General features: G+C 44.8%; 2 protein-coding genes across 2 annotated transcripts in view; both read left to right on the plus strand.

Moving 5' to 3' along the window:
- Positions 1-3,400, plus strand: part of PCMTD2 (protein-L-isoaspartate (D-aspartate) O-methyltransferase domain containing 2) — a 61,385-nt gene extending 57,985 nt beyond the window's left edge. The window contains exon 10 of the mRNA XM_083360953.1: positions 3,120-3,400. The gene's annotated coding sequence lies outside the window, so the exon portion shown is untranslated. The remainder of the gene's footprint in view (positions 1-3,119) is intronic.
- Positions 1-26,617, plus strand: part of LOC310639369 (peroxidasin-like) — a 75,180-nt gene that overhangs the window by 12,325 nt on the left and 36,238 nt on the right. The window contains exons 2-6 of the mRNA XM_083361045.1: positions 12,985-13,056; positions 17,168-17,239; positions 19,559-19,630; positions 22,788-22,859; positions 26,101-26,172. Of these exons, the coding sequence (XP_083217171.1) occupies positions 12,985-13,056; positions 17,168-17,239; positions 19,559-19,630; positions 22,788-22,859; positions 26,101-26,172 (360 nt within the window). The remainder of the gene's footprint in view (positions 1-12,984; positions 13,057-17,167; positions 17,240-19,558; positions 19,631-22,787; positions 22,860-26,100; positions 26,173-26,617) is intronic.

Consider the following 26,617-nt stretch of genomic DNA (forward strand, 5'->3'; position numbering starts at 1 on the left):
AAATCTGTCACTACCTCCATTTCTTCCCCATCTATTTGCCAGGAATTGAGAGGGCCGGATGCCATGATCTTGGTTTTCTTAATGTTTAGTTTCAACCCAAGTTTTGCACTCTCCTTCTTCACTCGCAACAAGAGGCTTTTTAGTTCCTCTTCACTTTCTGCCATTAGAGTGGTATCATCTGCATACCTTAGGTTGTTGATGTTTCTTCCGGCAATCTTAATTCCAACTTTTGATTCATCTAGCCCTGCCTTTCTCATGATGTGCTCTGCATATAAGTTAAATAGGCAAGGCGACACTATACAGCCTTGCCGGACTCCTTTCCCAATTTTGAACCAATCAGTGGTTCCGTGTCCAGTTCTCACTGTTGCTTCTTGGCCCGCATATAGGTTTCTCAAGAGACAAATAAGATCGTCTGGTATGCCCATCTCTTTGAGGACTTGCCACAGTTTGTTATGATCCACACAATCAAAGGCTTTAGCATAGTCAATGAAGCAGAAGTAGATGTTTTTCTGGAACTCTCTAGCTTTCTCCATGATCCAGCGTATGTTAGCAATTTGATCTCTATTGTGGGTCTTACGTTTCTTTTAATACTGTAGCTGACCTAGCTGATGACATAGACCAGGGGGTCTTCAAACTTGGCACTTTTATGACTTGTGGACTTCAACTCCCAGAATTCCTCAGCCAGGCACAATACTGTAGCCGACCTAGCAGATGATCTAGACCAGGGGTCTTCAAACTTGGCACTTTTATGACTTGTGGACTCCAGGCACCCTGGCTGAGGAATTCTGGGAGTTGAAGTCCACAAAGTTCCCAAAGGGCCAAGTTTGAAGATCCCTGATCTAGGGATTGTTTTGCATTTGACTGGATCCCAAAGGGGGTGGGGGGATAAGCTCCTCAATGGACTAGGGTGGTTAAAATACCTCTGCATTTGTTTTCTATTGGTGCAAGGAACAATAATCGATATTTATTTGTAAAATGTATATAGAGCAGGGGTCTTCAAACTCAGCCCTTTTATGACTCACTGATTTCAACTCCCAGAATTCCTGAGCCAGCTACGCTGAGGGGAAAGGGAGAGGTTTCCAAGCTGAGCCATGCTGGCTCAGGAATTCTGGGAGTTGAAGTCCACAAGTCATAAAACAGCCAAGGTTGCCTACCCCAGGGCTAGGGTTTAATTTGTTTTCAATATCTGTATTTGTGCATTCTGTTATTTATGTCACTGTTCACCGCCCTGAGTCCTTAGGGAGAAGGGCGGTATACAAATCAAATAAATAAATAATAAATAAATAAATAGTCATACCCAACTTCCTTTAACAGTTTAATCGTTCATCAAACAATTTATCCAGCAGACCCCTTAATTGTTTTTGTTGCTCTTCTCTGCACTCCTTCTAGAATCTCATCTGTTTTATATCACAGCAACCAAACCTGGATGCAATACAGGTTAGTCCTCGACTTACAACAGTTTGTTTAGTGACTGTTTGAAGTTATGGTAGCACTGAAAAAAGTGACTTATGACCATTTTTCACACTTGTGATCCGTGCAGCATCCCCAGGGTTGCAGATTCTTGACAGCTGGTTCATATTTATGACAGTTACACAGTGTCCCGGGGTCACGTGATCCCCTTTTGCGACCTTCTGACAAGCAAAGTCAATGGGGAAGCCGGATTCACTTAACAACTGGGTTACTAACTTATCAACTGAAGTAGTTCACTTAACAAGTGTGGCAAGAAAAGTCATAAAATGGGGCAAAACTCAACAAATTTCTCACTTAGCAACATATATTCTGGGCTCAACTGTGGTCATAAGTTAAGGACTACCTGTTTTTCAAGTGTCATCTTACCAAGACATTATAACGTGGCACTAACATTTCACATCATCTTGGTCCTATCCCTCTATTGAAGCAGCCTAGGATTGCATTGGCTTTTTTGGCAGCTGCAGCACACGGCTGGCTCCTATTTAAGTGATTGTCCACTGGGACTTCAAGATCCCTCTGACAGTTACTACTATTGAGCAAGGTACCCCCTATACCATGGGTAGGCAACCTTGGCTCTTTTATGACTCATGGACTTCAACTCCCAGAATTCCTGAGTCAGCAACTCCAATTCTGGGAGTTGAAGTCCATGAGTCATAAAAGAGCCGAGGTTGCCTACCCCTGCCCTATACTGTACCTTTCTGTTACGTTTTTCACCTACAAGTTAATCCTTGAATTAAAGCACCAATAGGGACCAGAATTTGCTTCGCTAAACTATGTTAACTCAGTCATCAGCTGACTCCCTCTGATTTTACAACCTTTCTTTTTACGGTCATTAAGTGAATCCAGCTGGTTGACTTTGCTTGTCGAAAGCCAACTGGGAAGGTCACCAATGACCCTGGGAAGCGGTGACCGTCGTAAATGCAAGCGCCCAAATTGCAGTCATGTCATTGCAGAGACACTGCAATAGTTATTATATACCTTATAACAGGGGTCCTCAACCTTGGCGACTTTAGGACTTGTGAACTTCAACTCCCAGAATTCCTCAGCCAGCTTTGCTGGCTGAGGAATTCTGGGAGTTGAAGTCCACAAGTCTTAAAGTCGCCAAGGTTGAGGACCCCTGCCTTATAAAATATATAAGACAATACACTCTGAATACATATCAGCCCTCTACTTCCCAGACAAGAAATGTGATAAGATTAGCTATTTCTGCTTTATTGTAAGGCTCCCTTAACAGAGTCTTACCAATTTTTCACATATGTTAACTGCCCATTCCATTAGGATGGATCCTTCCTTAGTTTCTTCCTCTGACCGTTGAGCCACTGAGGGTTCCTTGCCTTCAGTGGCTTGTCTCCGGAAGTTGTGGGTGCTCCATCACTAGAGGAGAGATCAGACAACTATTTGTCTGGAATGGCATAGGATCTCCCGCTTGAGCAGGGGGTTGGGACTAGATGACCTCCAAGGTCCCTTCATCTCTGTTGTTCTGATTCTTTCTTCTTGGGTTGTTACCTAGGCAGCCTCTCTGCCCCCTCACCTCCCACCCCAATCCTTGACAATATATTTCTGACGGTTGATTACACGCCATTAGGTTGTGCTCAACTCTTAGCAGTCACTAATAAGTGGATTTTCTGTTGAATCAACATTTATCTCAGATGTGTAGAGACAAGTAGACCTCAGCTTGTGACCCATAATGAAGCCCAACATCTCCATCGCTAAGCAAGACAGTGAGTTTTTCCCTGTTTTTATGACTTTTCTTGCCAAGTTGTTAAGTGAATCGCTGCAGTTGTTAAAGGTGTTAAGTGAATTCCCATTGAGTTTGCTTGTCAGAAGGTTGCAAAAGGGGACCACGTGATCCCGGGGACACCGCAACCGTCACAAATATGAGTCAGTTGCCAAGCGTCTGGATTTTGATCACGTGACTGGAGGGATACTGCAACGGTCGTAAGCGTGAAAAACGATCATAAGTCACTTTTTCCAGTGCTGTTGTAACTTCGAACAGTCCCTAAATAAATGGTTGTAAATCAAAGACCATCTGCACCCCGTTATCATTCTTAAGGACCCGAATCCAATGATGGCACTTTATTGGTGGTTCCTGTTCTTTAGCCCATGTTTGAAATATGCCAGCAATGTCCATTTTAAAAATATTTCTGAGCTTTGGATGAAGATACAGTATGTTAATATAGGTTTCCTTCTGGTACAAATTCCAATCAAGGAGGAAAACATCTCAAAACATCTGGCTCATGTTGTCCTATTAGAACACGCTGCCACTGGAGATATTGCTGGAGAAACTGTTGCATAGCAATTGCTTTTAAAGTCACAGTCCCGATTCTACCCACATTTTCCAGTAGATTGCTCATTCCAATCTTTAAAGAAAAACTTGCCAGTATTGATGAATTTCTTTATCTAAACCCAATCTAGAAGTAGTCCTTCTTACGACCATAATTGTGCTCGGAATTCTGGTCATAAATTATGGTTGTTACACGAGTCACCATGTCACCAGACCTGATTTTCTAGCATTTCTGGTGACGGTTGTTAAATGAACCTCATAGCCATTAAATGAATCCATTTTACCCAATTGGGTTTTTTTGTAAAAAAAAAAGAAGAAGCAAAAAAAGTATAGAAAAGCAAATCCATTTTGCTTTATTGCTTTGTTTGTCCACATGTTCCACTGAGAAACTTTCGCCCTTTGATATCCAGCCAAATGCAAAGATGCAAGACAATTCCTAGATTTTCCGGTAAGTCAGGTACACAAGTACAGGTTGTCCTCAGCTTACAACCACAATTGAGCCCCAGATTGATGTTGCTAGGTGAGAAATTTGTTAAGCGCGTTTTGCCCCATTTTACGACTTTTCTTGCCAAATTTGTTAAGTGAACCACCGCAGTTGTTAAACTGTTAAGTGAATCAGCTTCCCCATTGACTTTGTTTGTCAGAAGATCGCAAAAGGGGATCACATGACCCCTGGACACCGCAACCGTCATAAATACAAGCCAGTTGTCTAGCATGCCAAATGTAAATCACCTGCTCACAGGAACACTGCAACAGTCATAAGTGTGAAAAAAATGATCATATCAATTTTTTCAGTGCCATTATAACTTCAAAGAGTCACTAAATCAGGCGTGTTAAACTGCCGGCCCGCCGGAAAAGGCGCGATACGTAAGTGAAACGGTCAGTAAACAAACTATTGTAAATCATCACACACGAGAATCCCACGCATCAAGCAACATTTATGCAAATGATCAACAAACGCCGTAACCAAGAACACCACCACACGTGGTGAACAGCCACAATACCTCATAGTTCTTTTCTATTCTTTAACCACGTAAATGTAGCCCCACCGAAGCAGGGCCTCAAAAAATTAATGAAAACTCATAAATGTTCCTCTCCACGGAAATCTTTAGTAAAAGGCGAAAGATTTATACGATCTGAAGAGAAACCAGAGTATGCTTCAATGTCGCCGCCGACACCGATCCCTACGGCGGCGGTTAACACTGAGGTTACGGCGTTCCGCGCGACCGCGCCCAAATACGTGACCGTGGAATAACAAGGCGGCTTTTTCGAACATTCCCGCCGGTTCCAGAACCGGGAGTATCGCACGGAGCGAAACGGGGCATGCATCGCGGGAGAGTCGCAGGCTTTCCTCTCCGCAAAGCATCACGGTTGAAGCAAATTCAAATGAAGCATCTCAATCTTCCTGGGTTACCTGGGTTACCGCCAGCAAAGCACCAAAAGGGAATCCGAACCGGGAGGGGGAGGCGGGAAGATTGAGGAGCTTCATTTGCATTTGCTTCAACCGTGATGCTTTGCGGAGAGGAAAGCCTGCGACTCTTCCGCGATGCATGCCCCGTTTCGCTCCGTGCGATACTCCCGGTTCTGGAACCGGCGGGAATGTTCGAAAAAGCCGCCTTGTTATTCCACGGTCACGCATTTGGGCGCGGTCGCGCGGGACGCCGTAACCTCAGTATTAACCGCCGCCGTAGGGATCGGTGTCGGCGGCGATATTGAAGCATACTCTGGTTTCTCTTCAGATCGTATAAATCTTTCGCCTTTTACTAAAGATTTCCGTGGAGAGGAACATTTATGAGTTTTCATTAATTTTTTGAGGCCCTGCTTCGGTGGGGCTACCTTTACGCTGTTAAAGAATAGAACCAAACTAATTCAAGGTTGTGTGAATGCGTTATCTCTTAGAGAAAAAACGTTGCTTGCGTTATTGCAATTAATTTAAGGCAGACATGTCAAACACAAGGCCCGGGGGCCGGATCCGGCCCGCGAAGTGGTTTCATGCGGCCCGCGAAGCCATCCTGGAAACAGTGAGGGACCGGCCCCCACTGCCTTGGCCCTGGCCCAGAGACCCTCCTCCTGCCAGAGACCCTCAGATCTGTCCCACTCCTGCCCAGGCCCCCATAGGCACCCTTGATGCGAACGATGTAGAGCTGGCCACGCCCACCCAGTAGGCCATACGCACTCTAGCCACACCCACCCAGTAGGCCATATGCACTCTAGCCACACCCACCCAGTAGGCCACACCCACCCTGGCCACACCCACCCAGCCCCCTGAGGGCAACTGCAATGCTGATGCGGCCCTCAATGAAATTGAGTTTGACACCCCTGATTTAAGGGATCTATTTGACAACCAAGGCAAAATAGATGGTTAACGTGGGGCAAAACTGTCTTGTTTAGCAACGTAAATTCGGGCCTCGGTTGTGTTGTGAATCAAGGGTTTACCTGTATTGTGCACTTTCTGAGTTCACTTAATCATTGTTTGTTCTAAGAATAAGTTTGTGTTTTTTCTAATCCCTCCCCTTCTTTTTTTAGAAATGATGCAAAATAAATGCATTTTTAAAAATAAAAAATAATATATGGATGATTTTAGTTGGGTTACGTTTTCTGTGTTTTTTTTAAAATTGCACTCTAGATGGAGATAAATTTTTGCCTCTCGTTCTTGTCTGGCAAACAGTTTTTTACCCGCCAGTGAGCTGTATTTTTTGCCTGGTGTCACGGATCACAATTATATCTTGAAATACGCTTTATGTTGTATACTTGTGCAGTATTCATGTAACAAAGTTGTTGATTAATAAAACTTTGCAGCAGCTGTCCATGCTCTGTCAGGGGGGAAAAAAGCTTTCCAGCCATGAGATTTTATGATTGGCACTAGGATAAAAGGGATCAAAGGTGGAAGTTGTTTTATATTATTTTTTAAGGCTCACTCTTATACCTGTATTTTTACAGTATTGAATCTGGGTAGGATTAACCAGGATTGACATCTGAGGCAGAAAGTATCATGCATATCTAGCCTGCTAATTCAATTTAAGGAGAGTGGGTTGTCCAAACCTAGAAAAGGAGTTTATTTGGTAACCAGGTTAAGTGTGTTGCAGGAGTGCAGCTTAGGATGTACCATATATATGATCCAACCTGTTCTGGGAATATTTATTTCCAGTCATTAAAATTTCTCATTTGCAAATCTACCCACTCTTATAGAGGGGAAATGTGCCATGATGTGAACTACATGATAGATAGATAGATAGATAGATAGATAGATAGATAGATAGATAGATAGATAGATAGATAGATAGATAGATAACCTTTATTGTCATTTTTTCCCCTGTAGGCACAATGGCACACATTAAGAATGAAATTCCTCTCAATCCCCCTACTCCATACATAACATACCTTTAAACATACTATATACAACATATATATAGACCTACACCCTTACTTATAAGTTATCAGGGTGATGGTGTCCATTAATCCTATTTTAATACAGGTACAGATGGTTCTCGAGTTACAATCACTCGTTCAGTGACCATTCAAAGTTACAAAGGCACTGAACAGGATTTACACCCTGCCTGTAAAACTGCAGCTGTTACAGTGGTCCCTGGGCTCCTGATGCCAGCTTAATGATTACAACTTTTCCGCAACTTGCATTCACATGATCACGATTTCCAATGTTTCCTGCAGGCTTCCCACAAGCAAAATCAGTGGGGAAGCTGGCAGGACATCAGAAGTTGCTCCTGATTCACTGCTTTTTCGCCCACCAGTGCTCCATAGTAAGTGCTGACAAAATCCCCCTACTCCATTGTGGCACCTGCTCACCTGCCCACCTGCCCATGCTCTAAAGCACCTCCTCCAGCACTTGTGGACCAATCAGTCAGCTTGCCTGGGGCTCCCACATCCTCCTGCTTAATGGCCTGTGTGGTCCTGGAGTTATGACAGCAACTGGAACCGTGGGATTGCCATCATTGAACAATGTGATCACACGATATGACATCACATCCCTTAGTAACAGAAATGGGGATCGTAGAAATTGTGATCCAATTGCCTTTATAACCTAAGGACTACCTGTAATCATTTAGTGACTGTCACGTTTAGTGACTGTTCGCAGCTATAACAGCGATGAAAAAATAACTTTGCAACCAGTCTGCCCTTTCACAGCTATCACAGGTCTGTCAAAGAAATGGAAAGCTGAAAAAAGATTGGAAAATTGTTATATTTTACTTAGCACGTGCTTTGCTTAGCAACCAAATTGCTGGTCCCAATTGTGGTTACTAAATGAGGACTTCCTGTACTACCTTTATCCTATTAGCTTACTGTTCTTTGTGCTTCCTATGAAATGTTTTCAGGACCTCACTTCAGACTACAGAATAATAGAGTTGGAAGGGACAGGGACCCTACACCATTCCAGACAAATGGCTGTCCAGTCTCTTCTTAAAAATTTCCAGTGTTGAAGCACCCACAACTTCTGGAGGCAAATCGTTCCACTGATTTATTGTTAACTCTCAGGAAATTTCTCTTTAGTTCTAGGTTGCTTCTCTCCTTGATTATTTTCCATCCGTTGCTTCTTGTTTTGCCTTTTGGTGCTTTGGAGAATAGCTTGACTCCCTTTTCTTTGTGGCAGCCCTTCAAATACTGGAAGACTGCTATTATGTCACCCCCAGGCCTTCTTTTCTCTAGACTAGTCATATCCAATTCCTGCAACCATTTTTTATATGTTTTAGTTTCCAGGCCTTAACTATCTTAGTTGCTCTTCTCTATACTCTTTCCAAAGTCTCAATATCTTTTTGACAATGGGGGTGACCAAAACTGGATGCAGTAATCCAAATGTGATCTTACTAAGCTTTTATAAAGCAATAGTAATGCTTCACATGATCTCAACTCTACCCCTCTGGTTTATGCAACCAAGGATTCTGTTAGGATCGCAGTTCACTTCTGTGGTGCCGTGAATGCCTCCAGAAAGAAAACAGACTGTTGACAGAGAATGGGGAAAGTTTTACACGCTCATTAAATCCAGAAAGAAACACAGCTGGATGCTCATGAGCTTTCAGCTCACATTTTTCTTGGGGTGAAATAAGACCCTTGGATGCAAAAGTTTTATTTCGGGTCTGCCAGATAAATACATGGCCGCATATGTTTGGAAGCCAACTTGGAAGCTTGCTCCCTGCTCAGTAACGTAGCAACTTTAAGATATGTGGACTTTAGGCCCCCAGAATTTCCCAGGCAGTATGAGGAATTCTAGGAGCAGAAGTCCGAACATCTTAAAGTTAGCCAACAGGGTGAAACGTTATCCTAGCACCTCCTTGCTATTTCCCTCCTTAAAAGTTCTCATCCAGTTGGACGGAAAAGTATTTTTTGGAAAATTTGTAGTCTTGCAATTACCTACTTACTTACTTAGTTACTTACTTACTTACTTACTTTATTATTCATCTATCTATCTATCTATCTATCTATCTATCTATCTATCTATCTATCTATCTATCTATCTATCATCTATCCTTCCAAAGCTTCACGATCTCATGTTGTTACTGGAGAAAACACGAAAGGGATTCTTTCTCTTTCTCTATGTGGGGTGACTCATTTTGAATTTACCTGCAGGCGACTCCCGTTTCCAAGTCACCGGGCTGCTGACTTGGTTTTATTTCCCTAAAGAATTTTACGAATGCTTTGGGATCTAACTCATACGTGCTTGGAGTGCCAAGTTAATATAGGAGCCGAGATTGTAAGTTGGCACGTGCCATCATATTGCATGGGTTGAATTTGCTCATCAGTCAGGAACCCTAACCCTAACCCTAACCCTAACCCTAACCCTAAAAAGGGTCTAGATCAGGGGTAGGCCACCTTCACTCTTTTATGACTCGTGGACGTCAACTCCCAGAATCCCTGAGCCAGCCACGCTGAGAGAAATGGAAGAGGTTTCCAAGCTGAGCCCTCCTGGCTCAGGAATTCTGGGAGTTGAAGTCTGCGAGTCATAAAAGAGCCAAGGTGGCCTACCCCTGGCCTAGGCCTAGGCCGCTTTATGACTCGTGGACTTCAACTCCCAGAATTCCTGAGCCAGCCATGCTGAGGGGAAAGGGAGAAATTTCCAAGCTGAGCCAGGCTGGTTCAGGAATTCTGGGAGTTGAAGTCCACGAGTCATAAAAGAGCCAAGGTTGCCTACCCGTGGTCTAGATATTATAGCACACGAGCTGTGTGTAATCCATGTGAGTGTTCACCTAACAATTCTGCCCTAAAAATATCAGAATAACAGAGTTGGGAAGGATCTTGGAGTCTTCTAGTCCAACCTCCTGTGCAAGCAGGAGACCCTATACCATTTCAGACAACTGGCTGTCCAGTCCCTTCTTAAAAACTTCCAGTGTTGGAGCATTCACAGCTTCTGAAGGCAAGCTGTTCCACTGGTTGATTGTTCTCACTGTCAGGAAGTTTCTCCATAGTTCCAGCTTGCTTCTCTCCTTGATGAGTTTCCATCCGTTGCTTCTTGTCCTTCCCTCAGGGGTTTTGGAGAAAAGGTTGTCCCTTGTTCTCAGTTGACAATTCCTCAAATATTGGGAGACTGTTATCATGTCACCCCTAGTCCTTCTCTTTGTCAGAGTAGACCAGGGGTCTTCAAATTGGCCCTTTTATGACTTGTGGACTTCCAACTCCCAGAATTCCTCAGCCATCATGCCATCAGAGCTTTTCAAACAGTGGTACGGGTACCACCTGTGGTACATTGGCACCTGGCAGGTGGTACATGACCATCCTAGAAAAGTGGTAGTGGGGGAGGGGAATGAGCTGAACCGGTGGCAGCACCGCACAAGCCTGAGCGAGAGACGGCTGGAGCTGCAGGGTTGTCAGGGCTCAGCGGAAGCGCCAGGATGAGTGCCAGGCTCCAGCTGGAGCTCGGCACTGATCCTGGCGCTTCTGAGCCCAGAAGAAGAGCCGATCAGCTGGAATGTTGCAGCATCTCCAGGGTCTTGTGATTTACATTCAGACGCTTGGCAACTGATTCATATTTAGGACAGTCACAGTGTCCCAGGGTCATGTGAAGTGACCAAAACCTGCTGCAATCACCCACCAGAGGGGGGGGAAATAAAAACCAAACACCACCCCACCCCACCCCCGCTGCCAATCCTCAACAGAAATGCTCACAACAATGAAAACCTCGGACAGGAGGAAGAGCGCCGCCGGGCGGACAGGCAAGTGTCTTGCTCAGCTGTGGCTTGGGGGGCACTTTTCTCAGTGCCATTGTAACTTTGAACAGTCACTAAGCGAACTGTTGTAAGTTGAGGACTACCTGTACTTCTTCACTTTTGTCCTTTTTTTTTGGTCATCAAGTTTTTGACGCCTTGCTAGGCGACTGGTGGTACTCGGATGTTGCCATATCCTAAAAGTGGTACAGTGGGTCAAAAGGTTGAAAAGCCCTGTTATAACGTGGGGGGAAAATACGCAACCTTTTTTTTTTAAAGCCTCAGGTTCTGCTCAGAATTTTGATTTTGGGAATGGATAGGAAGTACGAATAATTCATTCACTGGATTTTTTCCCTTAACCATACTCTTCATTGGATATTTTTTCCTCCAAATTAGCAAAGACACCTTTATTTAGCCAAGCTACTATAGCTTGAATCACAAGAGCTTTTGAGTTTTGTTCAGGACACCTTTGGTTCATACTTTTGGTCTCCACCCAGCTCACCTGTCACCTGGACTCAAAGACCTTCTCCAAATTGCCTGAAGGCAGGACAAGACGCAATGAATGGAAACTAATCAAGGAGAGAAGCAAATTAGAACTAAGCAGAAATTTCCTGAGTTAGAACAGTTAATCAGTGGATCAGCTTGTCTCAAGAAGTTGTGGGTGTTCCACCACTGGAGATTTTAAAGAAGAGATTGGGACAACCATTTGTCTGAAATGGTCTAGACCAGGGGTAGGCAACCTTGGCTCTTTTATGACTTGTGGACTTCAAGACCCAGAATTCCTCAACCAGCCATGATGACTCAGGAATTCTGGGAGTTGAAGTCCACGAGTCATAAAAGAGCCAAGGTTGCCTACCCCTGGTCTCCTGCTTGAGCAAAGGGTTGGACTAGAAGACCTTCAAGGTCCCTTCCAACTCTGTTATTCTGTTGTTATTCTGTTGTTCCTCAGCCAGTCATGGCTGACCCCTGCCTTAAGGGGATAGATAAGAAGGAAGGAAGTCATTAAGGAAACAAAGGAGGAAAAAAGTCATCTGAACCACACAAAAGAAGTTGGTTGGGAGCACATGGGAAACCCCTCCCCAAATCCCAACATCAGCTACCACACTTGTCAATCAACAAGGAAAGAGTAACTGCCAGCTTTGTCAATCAACCAAGCAAGAATTGGGGGGAGATAAAAGGGGTCCTGAAGTCCACCCACTCTTTGAGTCATTTTTGGATCCGGACTTGGCGACTTCTGTCCCTCTGGCTACTGCCTGGCAACCTAGTTGAGAAAGATGTGGGTAAGTGTGGATGAGTGTAGGTTTGTGCGTGTGCGTGTCCATGTGCGTGCATGCATGCATGAGAGGGGAGAGAGCACAAATATACCTTGTATGGAACAAAGTTTTGCTGTTATTTTAAATTCACTGGATCTCCGTGTACTCCAAAGTTGTGCCTCAGTGTTTGGTTGGAAGTGATTTGAGTGTGATTGTTGACCAGGCTGTGAGTGTGTGAGCGAGGGATCATGAGCTGAACCAGGGGTCTTCAAACTTGGCCCTTTAGGCATGCTGGGTGAGGAATTCTGGGAGTTGAAGTCCACAAGTCATAAAAGGGCCAAGTTTGAAGACCTCTGAGCTGAACCGTGGAGCAAGCTCAGAGAGTATCTAGGAACCCACAATTCAACTCTTGAGCTACAAATATTGTCTTCTACTTGTCTTCAAACTTGTCTACAAGTTTGGTGGACATTTGGCATTGGGTGCCTTAGGGCAGAGGTCCCCAACCTTTTGGGCACCAGGGACTGGTTCCGTGGGGAGAAGTTTTTCTGCGGACCGGAAGGTGCGTGGTTTTGTGTGCTTCCTGCATCCCATGAATGTTTGTTTGTGCGGACCGGTTGCTGGCATGCAATGGCCCGGTACTGGTCCACGGACCGGGGGTTGGGGACCTCTGCCTTAGGGGAATAAAACAGGTGTATGCACTTGTTAGCTGAGCGTCTTAGCTCAGCATGTCCCACAGACCTACCAAAGTCAATTATCACAATGATTGGAGAAGCCAAGCACGCACGGGTGATGGACTAACCTCTTTTTTTTTCTTCATTCTTTCCAGGGATTTGCGCTTCAACCACATCAAAAGCATCCAGCCAGGTGTCTTCAGGAATCTGAAGAATCTAGACACTCTGTAAGTTTTTGTGTGCTTCCCTGCTCGTTTCGCCCGCCCTGCCTAAAAAGGAATGGTAGAAAGCCGCAAGCTGTTTTTGCCTAACTTCGCAGAAATATCCCTGCTGAGCAATGGATGGTTTTGATTTTCTTGGCTGGGGCACGGTGCTTAATTTAGGTCACGGTCTGCTGGATGAGTTTCAACATAGCTTGATTTGTTGGCTCAAATTGGGCAGGCAGGATCACCTGCTTTGTTGTGTTTGGACAGGGCTGTGTTTTATTGCATTCCAGGAGGGCATAGCTCATGAGCTGGGCTTCAGAACTCCTGAGTTTCTAGGAAGCCTTGATATGTCTAGGACAGAGGTGGGCAATTGATTTCCCCAAGAGGACCCATGAGAGACTGGGACATTTGTAGAGGGCTGAACCAATAGAGGTCCTTGGTGCTCTCTGAGCTTGGTTTTTTTTTTCTTGCAGGTGTTTCATGACCCAAACTAGACAACAATATCAGTTCTAGAAGGGAGGAGGGTTTGCACAGAGGAGGAGGAGGAGGATTGTGGGGTCCTTGGTGCTCTCTGAGCTTGGTTGTTTTCTCGCAGACGTTTCATGACCCAACTAGGGAACATCATCAGTGCTAGAAGGGAGGGTGTTTGGGAGGAGGAGGAGGAGGAGGAGGAGGAGGATTAGGATTGTGGGGTCCTTGGTGCTCTCTGAGCTTGGTTGTTTTCTTGCAGACATTTCATTACCCAACTAGGGAACGTCATCAGTGCTAGAAGGGAGGGTGTTTGGGAGGAGGAGGAGGAGGATGAGGATTGTGGGGTCCTTGGTGCTCTCTGAGCTTGGTTGTTTTCTCGCAGACGTCTCATGACCCAAGCTAGTAACATCATCAGTGCTAGCAAAAGAGTACCAAGGACCCATCATTTAAAATCTCAGCTACAAATATTCTCCTTCATGAGAACCAACAGGGCTATGAAGGCGCATAGGCATGCATGTACACACACATGTAAATTGAAACAAAAAATGCTAGTCACCTTCATCCTGGGACAGTAAAGGTGACTAACAAGCAAGAATTGGAGCGCATAGCACCAGACATGTCACTAGAAGGCAGAATCAGGAAACGGAATCTCACTTTCTTTGACCATATCAGTTTCACTGCAGAAACCAATTGATGTTTGGAAGAGTTAGCAGTAAAAGGAAACCACGCCAACGAAGAACGTGGTGGCCGGACACTATCAAAGCTGACCCCATCCACAGCATGGAACAACTCAGAGAAGCAGTGCAATATCCGAAGTTGTATGTGCTATGCAACCAGCTCCAAAAGAAACCAGCTTCCATTTTCTAGCAAAAAAAACCCCCACCCATTGGAGACAATGGATTCGCTTAACGACTGCCATACTCGCTTAACAGCAAAAAAAAGGCTGTTAAAAAGAAGTTGGTCTTGAGGGTGCCTCACTTACGACCAGCATGACATAAGATGGAAATTCCAGGTCCCTTTTGGGGTTGAAAATCAAGGACGACCGATACACTGAAATTCTTCCAAGGCAGCAGAAAACAGCAGAGAATTCTTTTTTTAAAAAAAAAAACCACAAAAAAACAACAGAGCAGATTCCAGCCAGGATCCAAGCCTGATTAGAACTGAAGAAAGTGAGGAGGGGGGGAGAGAAACTGGATTGTTTCCAGGAAATCCAGGCCAAAAAGTGTTGCCTAGGCAAGCCAAGGAACTTATCACCAACTCTGCTTGCAAACTTGGGCCATGTCAATAGGATGCTAATTTCCACCCCATACGCAAATCCTTCCATGGCAACAGACCCCAGCTTGTTCTCACCAGAGCCAAATGTCAGATAACCAGATCTTTTGGCACATCCAGATGTGTTTGACCGGTGCTGTTTATGGAGGCCATGGCAACTGTCTGCAGATGTTTCAAGAGGAGACCTAAAATTGAAACTCTCATGAAGAGCCTTGGTGGAGCAGTGGGCTGATGCCTCCTTAAGTAACACCAGCTGCCTGCAGTTAGTGCAGGTTCGCATCCCACCAGGCTCAAGATTGACTCAGCCTTCCATCCTTCCGAGGTAGGTAAAATAAGGACCCAGATTGTTGGGGGCAATTAAGCTGACTTTGTAATAATGCTGCTTTTGGGGGGGGGGGGGCGAAAGCCCTAATAAGCAAGCATATACATAGAATGAAGGCTATTGCTAAGCATATTGGTTTGTGCTTAAATTGTAAGCCGCCCTGAGTCTTCGGAGAAGGGCGGGATATAAATGGGATTAAAAAAAAATAAGTTGCCGATTGTGAAAAGTTCTCGTTTCCTGCCCTTTGAGGGTTTGGGATGAATCGTTGCGCTAGGGCTGAATAACCCCTCGTTTGCCATTGGAAGCACCCGTTCAAAATACAGGTAGTTCTCGACCTCAATTGAGCCCCACCTTTCTGTTGCTAAGTGAGACAGTTGTTTTCGGGGAGTTTTGCCCCACTTTATTACCTTTCTTGCGATGGTTGTTAAGTGAATCACTTGCAGTTGGTGACTTAGTAATACGGTTGTTAAGGGAAGCTGGCTTCCCCATTGTCTAAAAGTCGCAAAAGCAGATGACATTTATTTATTTATTTATTTATTTATTTGGATTTATATACCGCCCCTCTCCGAAGGGACTCGAGCCGGGGACATTGCAAGCGTCATAAATGTGAGTCAGATTGCCAAGCATCTATCACGTAACCATGGGGATGCTGCAGTGGTTGTGAGGGTGAAAAATGGTCAGTCCCTTTTTTCCCCCGTGCTGCGGTGACTTTGAACGGTCGCTAAACGAACGGCTGTAAATTGAGGACTCTGTGCATGGGAAGCCAATCTAACCCTTAAAGATCACTTCTTTCATCTGGAGCCTGGAACCCTCTCCACATCCCAGCCACAAAGGGAGGAGAAGGCTTTTGCATCAAATTGTCAGTGTTCTTGAAAAACTGTGTTCGCCTCTTCAGAAAAAAGACGCATCACTCCAGTGCAATAGAGGAGAATCTCTGTAGCCCAGAGGTGAGAAGAAGGAGGAGGAGGAGGAGGAGGAGGAGGAGGAGGAAAGAAAGAAAGAAAGAAAGAGAAAGAAAGAAAGAAAGAAAGAAAAGAAAGAAAGAAAGAAAGAAAGAGAAAGAAAGAAGAAAGAAAGAAAGAAAGAAAGAAAGAAAGAAAGAAAGAAAGAAAGAAAGAAAGAGAAGGAAGGAAGGAAGGAAGGAAGGAAGGAAGGAAAGAAGGAAGGAAAGAAAGAAAGAAAAAAAGAAAGGGAAGGAAGGAAGGAAGGAAGGAAAGAAGGAAGGAAGGAAAGAAAGAAAGAAAGAGAAAGAAAGAAAGAAAGAAAGAAAGAAAAGGAAGGAAGGAAAGAAGGAAGGAAAGAAAGAAAGAAAGAAAGAAAAAGAAAGAAAGAAAGGAAAGAAAGAAAGAAAAAAGAAAAGAAAGAAAGAAGAAAGGAAGAAAGGAAGAAAAAAGAAAGAAAAAAGAAAGAAAAAAGAAAGAAAGAAAGAAAAGGAAGGAAGGAAGGAAGGAAAGAAAGAAAGAAAGAAAGAAAGAAAGAAAGAAAGAAAGAAAGAAAAGAGGTGTTCCTTGATCAGGGTATTGGTTTCTCCTCAGTTGTCTGGTGTTTATGCCTGTGTATCTGGGTGTTGGCTGGTGGAAAGGGTGTGCAAAGAGCAAACCCCACTCCATTCTAGCGCTGATGATGTTACCTAGTTGGGTAATAGAACGTCTGAAAGTAAACAACCAAGCTCTGAGACATCCCCCCCCCAAGGACTTCACAGACCACATCACTGCCAGGTGACCTAGAGCTATGCTACCTGTTGGATGGAATTAATTCCAGACTTAACTGTAGCCAATTGTTAAGATTTAGATGCTGTTTTTCCTCCAGGAGGTAAAGAGATTTACACAAAGATCACCTCTTGTTTTGGTTTTTTCCCCTATTGGGTTAAATAGGAAAATGTGGCACTCACTTTTTATTAATCGGTCTGCTGGGATTTCATAAATAATTGTATTACTTCTGAAGTGTTTGAGTAATCCTTGGATGAGTTCACGAGGAAAAACATCAGAACTCAGCCAGAAATCTTAAAACCATGCATTCATCTGTTGCTTTCATTTATCTTTTTTCCCCCCCTTCGCCCCCTTTCAGGCTTTTGAACAACAATTTGCTGAAGCACATAGCACAAAACTCCTTTGAAGGGCTTAAGAAGTTGAAATACCTGTGAGTATTGACCTCTCCACAGCTTTTGATAGTCTCTAAATCAGTGTTTCTCAGCCTTGACAGCTTTAAGATGGGTGGACTTCAACTCCCAGAATTCCCAGCCAATTGGGCCAATCACCAGGAGATGGTGAGTTCTAGTCCCGCTTTGGGCACAAAACCTGGCTGGGTGACTTTGGGCCAGTAACCAGGAGAGTGTGAGTTCTAGTTCCACCTTAGGCATAGAGGCCGATTGGGTGGCTTTGGGCCAATCACCAGAAGAGGGTGAGTTCTAGTCACGCCTTAGGCATGGAAGCCGATTGGGTGGCTTTGGGCCAATCACCAGGAGACGGTGAGTTCTATTCACGCCTTAGGCATGGAGGCTGGTTGGGTGACTTTGACCCAATCACCAAGTGATGGTAGTTCCACCTTAGGCAGGAAAGCGAGCTGAGTGACTTTGAGTTACTCTCACTCAGCCCAGCCCACCTCACAGGGTTGTTGTTGGAGGGAAAATAGAAGGAGGAAGGAATATTAGGCATGTTTGCCATCTTGAGTTATTTATAAAGTAATAAAGTGTGATAAAAAAAATAAATAAATAAACTGGTCCAGCCAGTCAGCAGGAGTCAAGGCTGACTCAAAGACTCAGAATATACCTTTGTTCAACCTAACCTTCAAATCCAAATGCATTAAAGCATAGTTATATTCCTAAATACAGTAATATATACAAATATGTATATACAATATAAGTATCTCAAAATATTTAATAGAACGTTTCCTGCACTTGAAACATTCCTGGAATGTGACAAAGAATGGCTGAATGAATTTATAATCTTATGGATACAGTATAAGAGTGTAGGAATCCTGCAACAGAATTATTTATAGAAGGGGTGACATGTGGATATAAACTGTTTTATTAGAATTATTGGTTAATTCTGCATACAAGTAGTCCTTGACTTAGAGCAGTTTGTTTAGTAACTGCACTGAAAAAAATGACTTACGACCTTTTTTCATATCTACAACCGTTGCAGCATCCCCAGGCTCACATGATCAAAATTCAGACGTTTGGCAACTGACTCATATTTATGACGGTTGCAATGGCCCGGGGTCACGTGATCCCCTTTCGTGACCTTCTGACAAGCAAAGTCAATGGGGAAGCCAGATTCACTTAACAACCATTTTCGTAACAACAAAAGGCAGTGATTCACTTAACAACGGTGGCAAAAGGTTTCAAAATGAGGCAAAATTCCCTTAACATCTGTCTCACTTTTGGGGTTCAATTGTGGCCATATGTTGAGGGTTACTTGTACTTGAGTCTTAGCTGGCCCAGGAAAATGTTGCTGTTACATTAATTACAAACTTATTATCTGGGATGCTGTAGTCCTTGACTTATGACAGGGGTCTTCAAACTTGGCCTTTTTATGACTTGTGGTCTTCAACTCCCAGAATTCCTCAGCCAGCGTGGCTGAGGAATTCTGGGAGTTGAAGTCCACAAGTCATAAAAAGGCCAAGTTTGAAGACCCCTGACTTATGATCATAATGGGGCCTGCGATCACAGTTGTAAGTTGTGACAGCTGTAAAGTGGATCACAGACATGACCAATTTTTACAGTGGTCGTTAAGCAAACCCTGCAGTCGTTAAGAAAAGCAATAGTTTGCTATAGGCCAATTTGGCTGAAAACTAGAAATACATGCCGGTTTCTGACAGTTACAACACTTAACCAGTGGAACAACCTGCCTCCAGAAGCAGTGAATGCTCCAACACTGGAAGTTTTTAAGAAAAGACTGGACAGCCAATTGTCTGAAATGGTACTAGGTTTTTCTGCCTGAGCAGGGGGTTGGACTAGATGACCTCCAAGGTCCCTTCCAACTCCATCATTATCATCATTATCATCATCATCATCGTAAAACACAGCCCTGTGACCAACAGTCACTGCAGTTGACCGTGGGAACTTCAAACAGTCGCTAAGCTATTGGTCGTAAGTCAGGGACTACATGTATAGTGGTGCATGAACTTTGAGTTATTTTGCTTGTTTGTTTGTTTAAAGATTGCATATGCCCAGATAATATTACCTTTGCAGCTTAATGGCCTGGCTGGGGGTGGGGGAGTTGGGAACTGGGCTGTGCGAACAGCAGGCTGGCGCATGCGCATACACATGCAGCTGGACTATAAGTTGAGGTGCACATGCATGCGTGTGTGCGCCAGCCTACTGCTTGCGTGGCCCGGTTCGAAATAGGCCACAGCCCGGTAGTGGGTCATGGCCCTGGGGTTTGGGGTTTGGGGACCCTTGATTTATACCCAATAGGGTTTTCCCATCCTAATTCTTCTCTTTCTCTCTTTTCCAAGTTACCTTTACAAGAATGAAATTCAGAGCATCCAGAGAGAGGCTTTCAAGGGGCTGCATTCTCTAGAACAGCTGTAAGTTGGCCAAACATGAGGTTAGAAATTGCACAGAGACCGATGGAATTTCCTCTGTGGATTTTAGCCATGCAAACCCCCCACACCCCCCAATCTCTCCTGCCTCCATCCTCCTTCCCAAAAATAACAAAGGCAAGTTGTTCTAAAAAAATATTTTTTTTTGGCTTACCAAGATGACCGTGAGTCTTGGCAAGAATTAGTTAGTTGCGAGAAGATAAAATAGCACCAAAGTTGTTGGGGTATTTTTGCCCTCACCCCGTCTACTCCCTTTACAGAATTCCATGTTCGGTCTTCCTGATTTTTATATCCTGGGTTGTATATCTGTATATCTTGAAGTCTCTACGGGATCTTACAACAATTCATTTCATGACCGCTTGGAAGTTTCAACACAATTTTAAAAAAGGGACATAGGACCGTTGCAGCATCCCCGTGATCACGTGGTCAAAATTCAGATGCTTGGCAACTGGCATGGATTCATGACGGTTGCAGTGTCCCGGCTCATGTGACCTTTGGTGGCCTTCTGACAAGCAAATTCAACGGGGAAGCCAGATTCCCTTAACCACCGTGTTACTAACTTAAACCACTGCAGTGATTCGCTTAACAACTTTGGCAAGGGGGTAAAATGGGGCGAAACCTTCTTAACGAGTGTCAGAACAGAAATTTGGGTCTCAGTGGTCGTCGTAAGTCGAGGACTAGCTGTCTTGAGCTCCTTCAGCAAAGGTTCTCTGTATCGGTCTGTCTCTCTCTTGCACACGGATTGCTGTGTTGTGGTTATCGAAAGGTGCTTTTAAGAGAACAGGCATCCTTCATGCGGCATGTCAGTTTTCAGTCCTAAGCGCCGGGAATTTTAGGCGTTGTAGGCCATGATGAAGGTATAGTTAGATTAGGGGTCCCCAACCCCTAGTCCGTGGACAAGTACCGGTCTGTGGCATGCCAGCAACCAGTCCGCACAAACAAGCAAAGCCCCATCTGTGTTGTGAGCCGCCCTGAGTCCTTAGGGAGAAGGGCGGCATATAAATTTTAATAATAATAATAATAATAATAATAATAATAATAATAACAACAACAACAACAACAACAATAACAATAATAACAATGACAACGACAACAACAACAACAACAACAACAACAACAATAATAATAATAATAATAATAATAATAATAATAATAAAAACAAAACTACGCACTGTGGAAAAAGCTCTCTCCACAGAACCGGTCCCTGGTGCCCAGAAGGTTGGGGACCTCTGTAGTAGATGACACTTTGATATTTGGGTGAGGTGAAGACCACAGTGGGCAGAGCAGGAAGGGGAAATGAGTGAGGCCATATTTTCTCCTTGGAGTTGGTTCTGCCATCCCTTAAAAACATTAAGCTTATTTAGAGGTTTATACATGGTGGGAAGAGATCCATCTACCTCAGCTCTTCTATGACTCATGGACCAACTCCCAGAATTCCTGAGCCAGCATGGGGGAACTATGGCCCCTTCATGACTCGTGGACTTCAACTCCCAGAATTCCTGACCCAGCATAGGGGAACTATGGCCCCTTCATGACTTGTGGACTTCAACTCCCAGAATTCCTGAGCCAGCATGGCTCAGCTTGGAAACCTCTCCCTTTCCCCTCAGCATAGCTGGCTCAGGAATTCTGGGAGCTGAAGTCCATGAGTCATAAAAGAGCCGAGGTTGCCTACCCCAAGGATATAGGGTCTCTTGCTTGAGCAGGGGGTTGGACTAGAAGACCTCCAAAGTCCCTTCCAATTCTGTTGTTCTGTTATCCTGTTCTCAACTATAGAAATAGCTTTTGATTCAGAGGCTAAAAGAGACTCCTTCCCTTCGCTCAAATCCATCTTGTAAAAGCTGAGGCCCACTTAATGGGAGCTCCAAATATCTACTTGGATTTGTGATCAGATTTTTGAAAAATGCTTGCACCAACCACTGTTTTCCCTAAATCTCTCCACCCTTTCGCGAGTCGTGTTCTGCAGCTCTCTTATCACATATCCAAGTCGACCTCCAATGAATGGGTCCACTCTATTTGGTCTCATCCCATTTGAAATACTTTAACACATGTCAAAATGCATCGGAAGGGTTGAAAAAATTTCAGGGTGCTGGATGTGTTATGTTCCTGGCTAGAAAAACTAAACAGTTGTGTTGTAATCAAAGCGCCTGTCCTGGAGGCTCAGGAAACATGAGAGGAGAGAAAAAGTAACAGATCCAGGGGTCTTCAAACTTGGCCATTTTATGACTTGTGGACTTCAACTCCCAGAATTCCTCAGCCACCATGGAACTCTCAGGAATTCTGGGCATTGAAGTCCACAGGTCGTAAAGGGGTCAAAGCTGCCCACTTCCACCCAAATGACTTTGCTTGTCAGAACTCAGTTGGGAAGGTCGCAAATGATCACATGACTCTGGGATGCTGCAACAGCGTGCCTGGCTGAGGAATTCTGGGAGTTGAAGTCCACAAATCATAAAAGGGCCAAGTTTGAAGACCCCTGGCCCTTACTTAATAATTGTTGCGAGGAAGTGATTTTTTACACCAATAGAGAAAGCTTCGAATTTCTGACTTTCTTGTTGCCAATTAAGTTTCCGACCCACCCACCATAATCAGGTAGTCCTTGACTTACAACCATGATTGGAGCCCAAAATTACTGTCGCTAAGCGGGACAGCTGTAAAATGAATTTTGCTCCATTTTACGACCTGCAGCTGTTAAGCGAATCACTGCAGTTGATACGTTAGTAATATCATTCGTAAGTCAATCTGGCTTCCCCATTGACTTTGCTTGTCAGAAGGTTGCAAAAGGTGATTGCATGAGTCAGACACAGGGACATAAATATGAGCTGGCTGCTGTCATAAATATGAGCTGGCTGCCAAGAGTCTGGATTTTGATCACGTGACCGCAGGGATGCTGCAATAGTTTTAACTGTGAAAAATGGTCATAAGCCACTTTTTTCAGTGCTGTTGTAACTTTGAATGGTCACTAAACAAACAGTTGTAAGTCAAGGACTGTCTGTTTATTGTACACCGCTCCAGAGCCCCGGAGGGGTGGTTAAGAAACATGAAATATAAATAAATAGACAGACAGACAGTTAGCTTGTGGTGGTTTAGCAAGCAGCCTAACTCTGGAAGTTAATTATATGTTTGTTTTTATCTCTTTTCATAACAGCTACCTGCATTTTAACAACCTTGAAAGTTTAGAAGTGGGAACGTTTAATGACCTGCCCAAGCTGGAAAGACTGTAAGTCATGTGGTGATTGACAACAAACTGGTAGTAACTTTTGCCCATGCGTATTTCCCAAAGGGATTCTGAATTTTAATAAGGCAGCCAAATGGTCTGGTTCACCAGGCGCCCTGAAATCTAGATTACTGATAATAATTTATTCAGTAACCCCAACTGACTGGGTTTTTACAACATCTTACATCAGGAAGCCTTGATTTCATGCAGCCCACAGTGCCAAACATGGAATAAAGCACAGTATGGTTCTTATTTTACTCTATCCGTGGAAGGGACCTTGGTGGTGGCACCACTCCAGAATCACCCTATAAGCCCAGGGTCTTTCATAGGCCTTCTGCAGCTGAGACCAATTTTGGCTTGGAGCAGGAACAACTTTTCTTTCTTTCTCTTTCTTTCTTTCTTTCTTTCTTTCTTTCTTTCTTTCTTTCTTTCTTTCTTTCTTTCTTTCTTTCTCTCTCTCTCTCCTTCCTTCCTTCCTTTCTTTTTCTTTCTTTCTTTCTTTCTTTCTTTCTTTCTTTCTTTCTTTCTTTCTTTCTTTCTTTCTTTCTCTCTCTCTCTCTCTCTCTTTCTTTCTTTCTTTCTTTCTTTCTTTCTTTCTTTCTTTCTTTCTTTTTCTTCTCTCTCTCTCTCTCTCTCTCTCTCTCTCTCTCTCTGTCTCTGTGTGTGTGTGTGTGTGTGTCTCTCTTTCTCTGTCTCTGTCTCTGTCTCTCTCCTCCTCCTCCTCCTCCTCCTCCTCCTCCTCCTGTCAAGGAAGATAAAAAAAAGTCTGGTTCATGCTCTTCTGGCAGCCTCAACCACTGTGAATTTATGTTGCGTCTTTAATGTTGTCTTTCCATCTTCTTCTGGGTGTGCCTCGTGTTCTTTGACCTTCTCCTCTTTTTGTATATTCCTGTATTCCCAAGACAACCTCTCCACTTTATTTGCTGTTGTTATATGTAGGAGCCACTATTGTGAGAACATTTCTGCAGCATCAACTTCAGAGCTTCAGAGCTACATAGTTTGAACTATGTGGAGATCTTGCTGAGAGAACACCTCCTCCGAGAACACCTCCTCCGAGATGAAGCGTCGGAAACGGGGCCTAGAGAGCTGCTGGAGGTCCAGCCGATCTGAATCCGACCGGTTGCGGTTAAGAACCTACATTAGGTCTTATCTCGCAGCGATGAGGGCGGCGAGGTGTAATTACCTCTCTACCCTCATCGCGTCCGCAGATAATCGCCCGGCCGCCTTGTTTAGGGTGATTCGCTCCCTTCTTAATCAGGAGGTGAGGGAGGATCCCTTGCAGGGTCGTGCCGAGGAATTTAGTCAACATCTGTCGGATAAAATTGCTCGGATTCGGACCGGTTTGGACTCCAGCTGGGCAGAGTCTGGCGATCAGGACACGGGCGGTCCTGTCAATGTTATCTGGGAGGAGTTTGATTCTGTGACCCCTGATGAAGTGGACAGGATTATGGGGAGGCTGAGCTCCACCACATGTTTATTGGATCCGTGCCCTTCTTGGCTGGTTTATGCAGCTAGGGAGAGGACACGAGGCTGGCTCCAGGCGGTTATATCTGCTTCTTTGAGTGAGGGTTATTTCCCCACCGTCTTGAAGGAGGCGGTGGTGAGACCTCTCCTCAAGAAGCCTGCCTTGGACCCAGCTGTATTGAACAACTTTCGTCCAGTCTCCAACCTTCGCTTTCTTGCGAAGGTTGTTGAGAGTGTGGTGGCGCATCAGCTCCCTCTGGTCCTGGATGAAGCGGATTATCTGGGCCCTTACCAATTGGGTTTCAGGCCCGGGTACAGCACGGAGACGGCATTGGTCGCTCTGGTGAATGATCTCTGGAGGGCTCGGGATAGGGGATATTCCTCTGTCCTAGTCCTATTAGACCTCTCGGCGGCTTTCGATACCATCGACCATGGTATCCTGCTGCAGCGTCTCAGGGGATTGGGAGTGGGAGGCACAGTTTTTCAGTGGTTCTCCTCCTATCTCCTGGGACGCTCGCAGTCGGTGTTGGCAGGGGGGCAGAGGTCGACCCCTAGGACTCTCGCTTGTGGAGTTCCTCAGGGATCGGTCCTCTCGCCTCTCCTGTTCAACATCTACATGAAACCGCTGGGTGAGATCATTTGTGGTTTTGGAGTTGGGTATCATCAATATGCCGATGATACCCAACTTTTCATTTCAACCCCAAACCACCCCAGTGATGCCCTCGCTGTGATGTCCCGTTGCCTGGAGGCGGTTCGGGTCTGGATGGGGAGGAACAGACTTCAACTCAACCCTGACAAGACTGAGTGGCTGTACATTCCGGCATCCCGGGACATTCAAAATGTTCCATCTCTTTCTATGGGGGGGTGAGCTTTTACCCCCCGTGGATAGGTCTCGCAACTTGGGAGTCCTCCTAGATTCACGGCTTACTCTGGAAGATCATATAGTGGCCATGACTAGGGGGGCTTTCGCCCAGGTTCGCCTGGTGTGCCAGTTGCGGCCCTATCTGGACCGGGATGCCCTGTGTACGGTCACTCATGCGCTCGTGACCTCTCGCCTTGACTACTGTAATGCTCTTTACATGGGGCTTCCCTTGAAGACCACTCGGAGGCTCCAACTGGTACAGAATGCGGCCGCGAGAGTTGTCTTGGGAGTTTCCCGGTACTCCCATGTTACACCTTTGCTCCGCGAGCTGCATTGGTTACCAGTTGTCTTCCGGGTGAGGTTCAAGGTCTTGGTCATGATCTTTAAGTCCTTACATGGCATGGGTCCGGGTTACCTCAGGGACCACCTGCTGCCGGCGTCAACTTCCCTCCGCCCTATGCGTGCCCACAGAGAGGGCCTCCTCAGGGTGCCTCCGGTCAGGGAATGTCGACTGGTGGCCCCCAGGGGGAGGGCCTTCTCTGTGGGCACTCCGGCATTATGGAACCAACTGCCGGTTGAGCTCCAGATGGCATCAGACCTCCGAACCTTCCGCCGCGGGCTGAAGACCCACTTATTTGAATTAGCTGGTCTGGCCTGATGGGGGATTATGGGTTTTTAAATTGGTGTTTTTTACTACTTTATTATTGTTTTTAACTGGGCACTGGTTTAATTTCCTTTTAACTTTTGTATCGTTATTTATATATGCCCTGTGAACCGCCCTGAGTCCCTAGGGAGAAGGGCGGTATAGAAATCAAATAAAACTAAACTAAACTACCAACTGTAAACACTCACCTACTTGGGCCTACCTTGTCTTTGATTGGTCACTCAAGCACGTTCTCTTTGTTGTCTCCAACACAGGTTCTTGAACAACAACCGAATTTCGCAGATCCAGCCAGGAGCCATAGCTCAACTCGAATCTCTCAAACGCCTGTAAGTAGACAGCATGCATAGGTAGTTTATTTATTTATTTTATTTAATAATATTTATATACCGCCCTTCTCCCAAAGGACTCAGGGCGGTGAACAGGGCAAGAATAAAAAATACAAAGTTACAAAAGTTAAAAAAGAAGTTCTCAACTTTACCCCATTTTATGACCTTTCTTGCCACAGTGAATCACTCCAGTGGTTAGGTTAGCAACATGGTTGTTAAGGGAATCTGGCTTCCCTATTAACTTTGATTGTCAGAAGGTTCGCACAAGGGGATCACATGACCCCGGGGACACTGCAACCGTCATAAATATGAGTCAGTTACCAAGCATCTGAATTTTGATCATGTGACCATTGGGGATGCTGCAATAGTCATAAGTGTGAAAAAAATTATCATATTTTTTCGCTGCTGTTCAAACAGTCACTAAATGAATGGTTGTAAGTCAAGG

This window comes from Vipera ursinii (genome assembly GCF_947247035.1).
Source record: "Vipera ursinii genome assembly, chromosome: 3".
Classification (NCBI taxonomy): Eukaryota; Metazoa; Chordata; class Lepidosauria; order Squamata; family Viperidae; genus Vipera; species Vipera ursinii.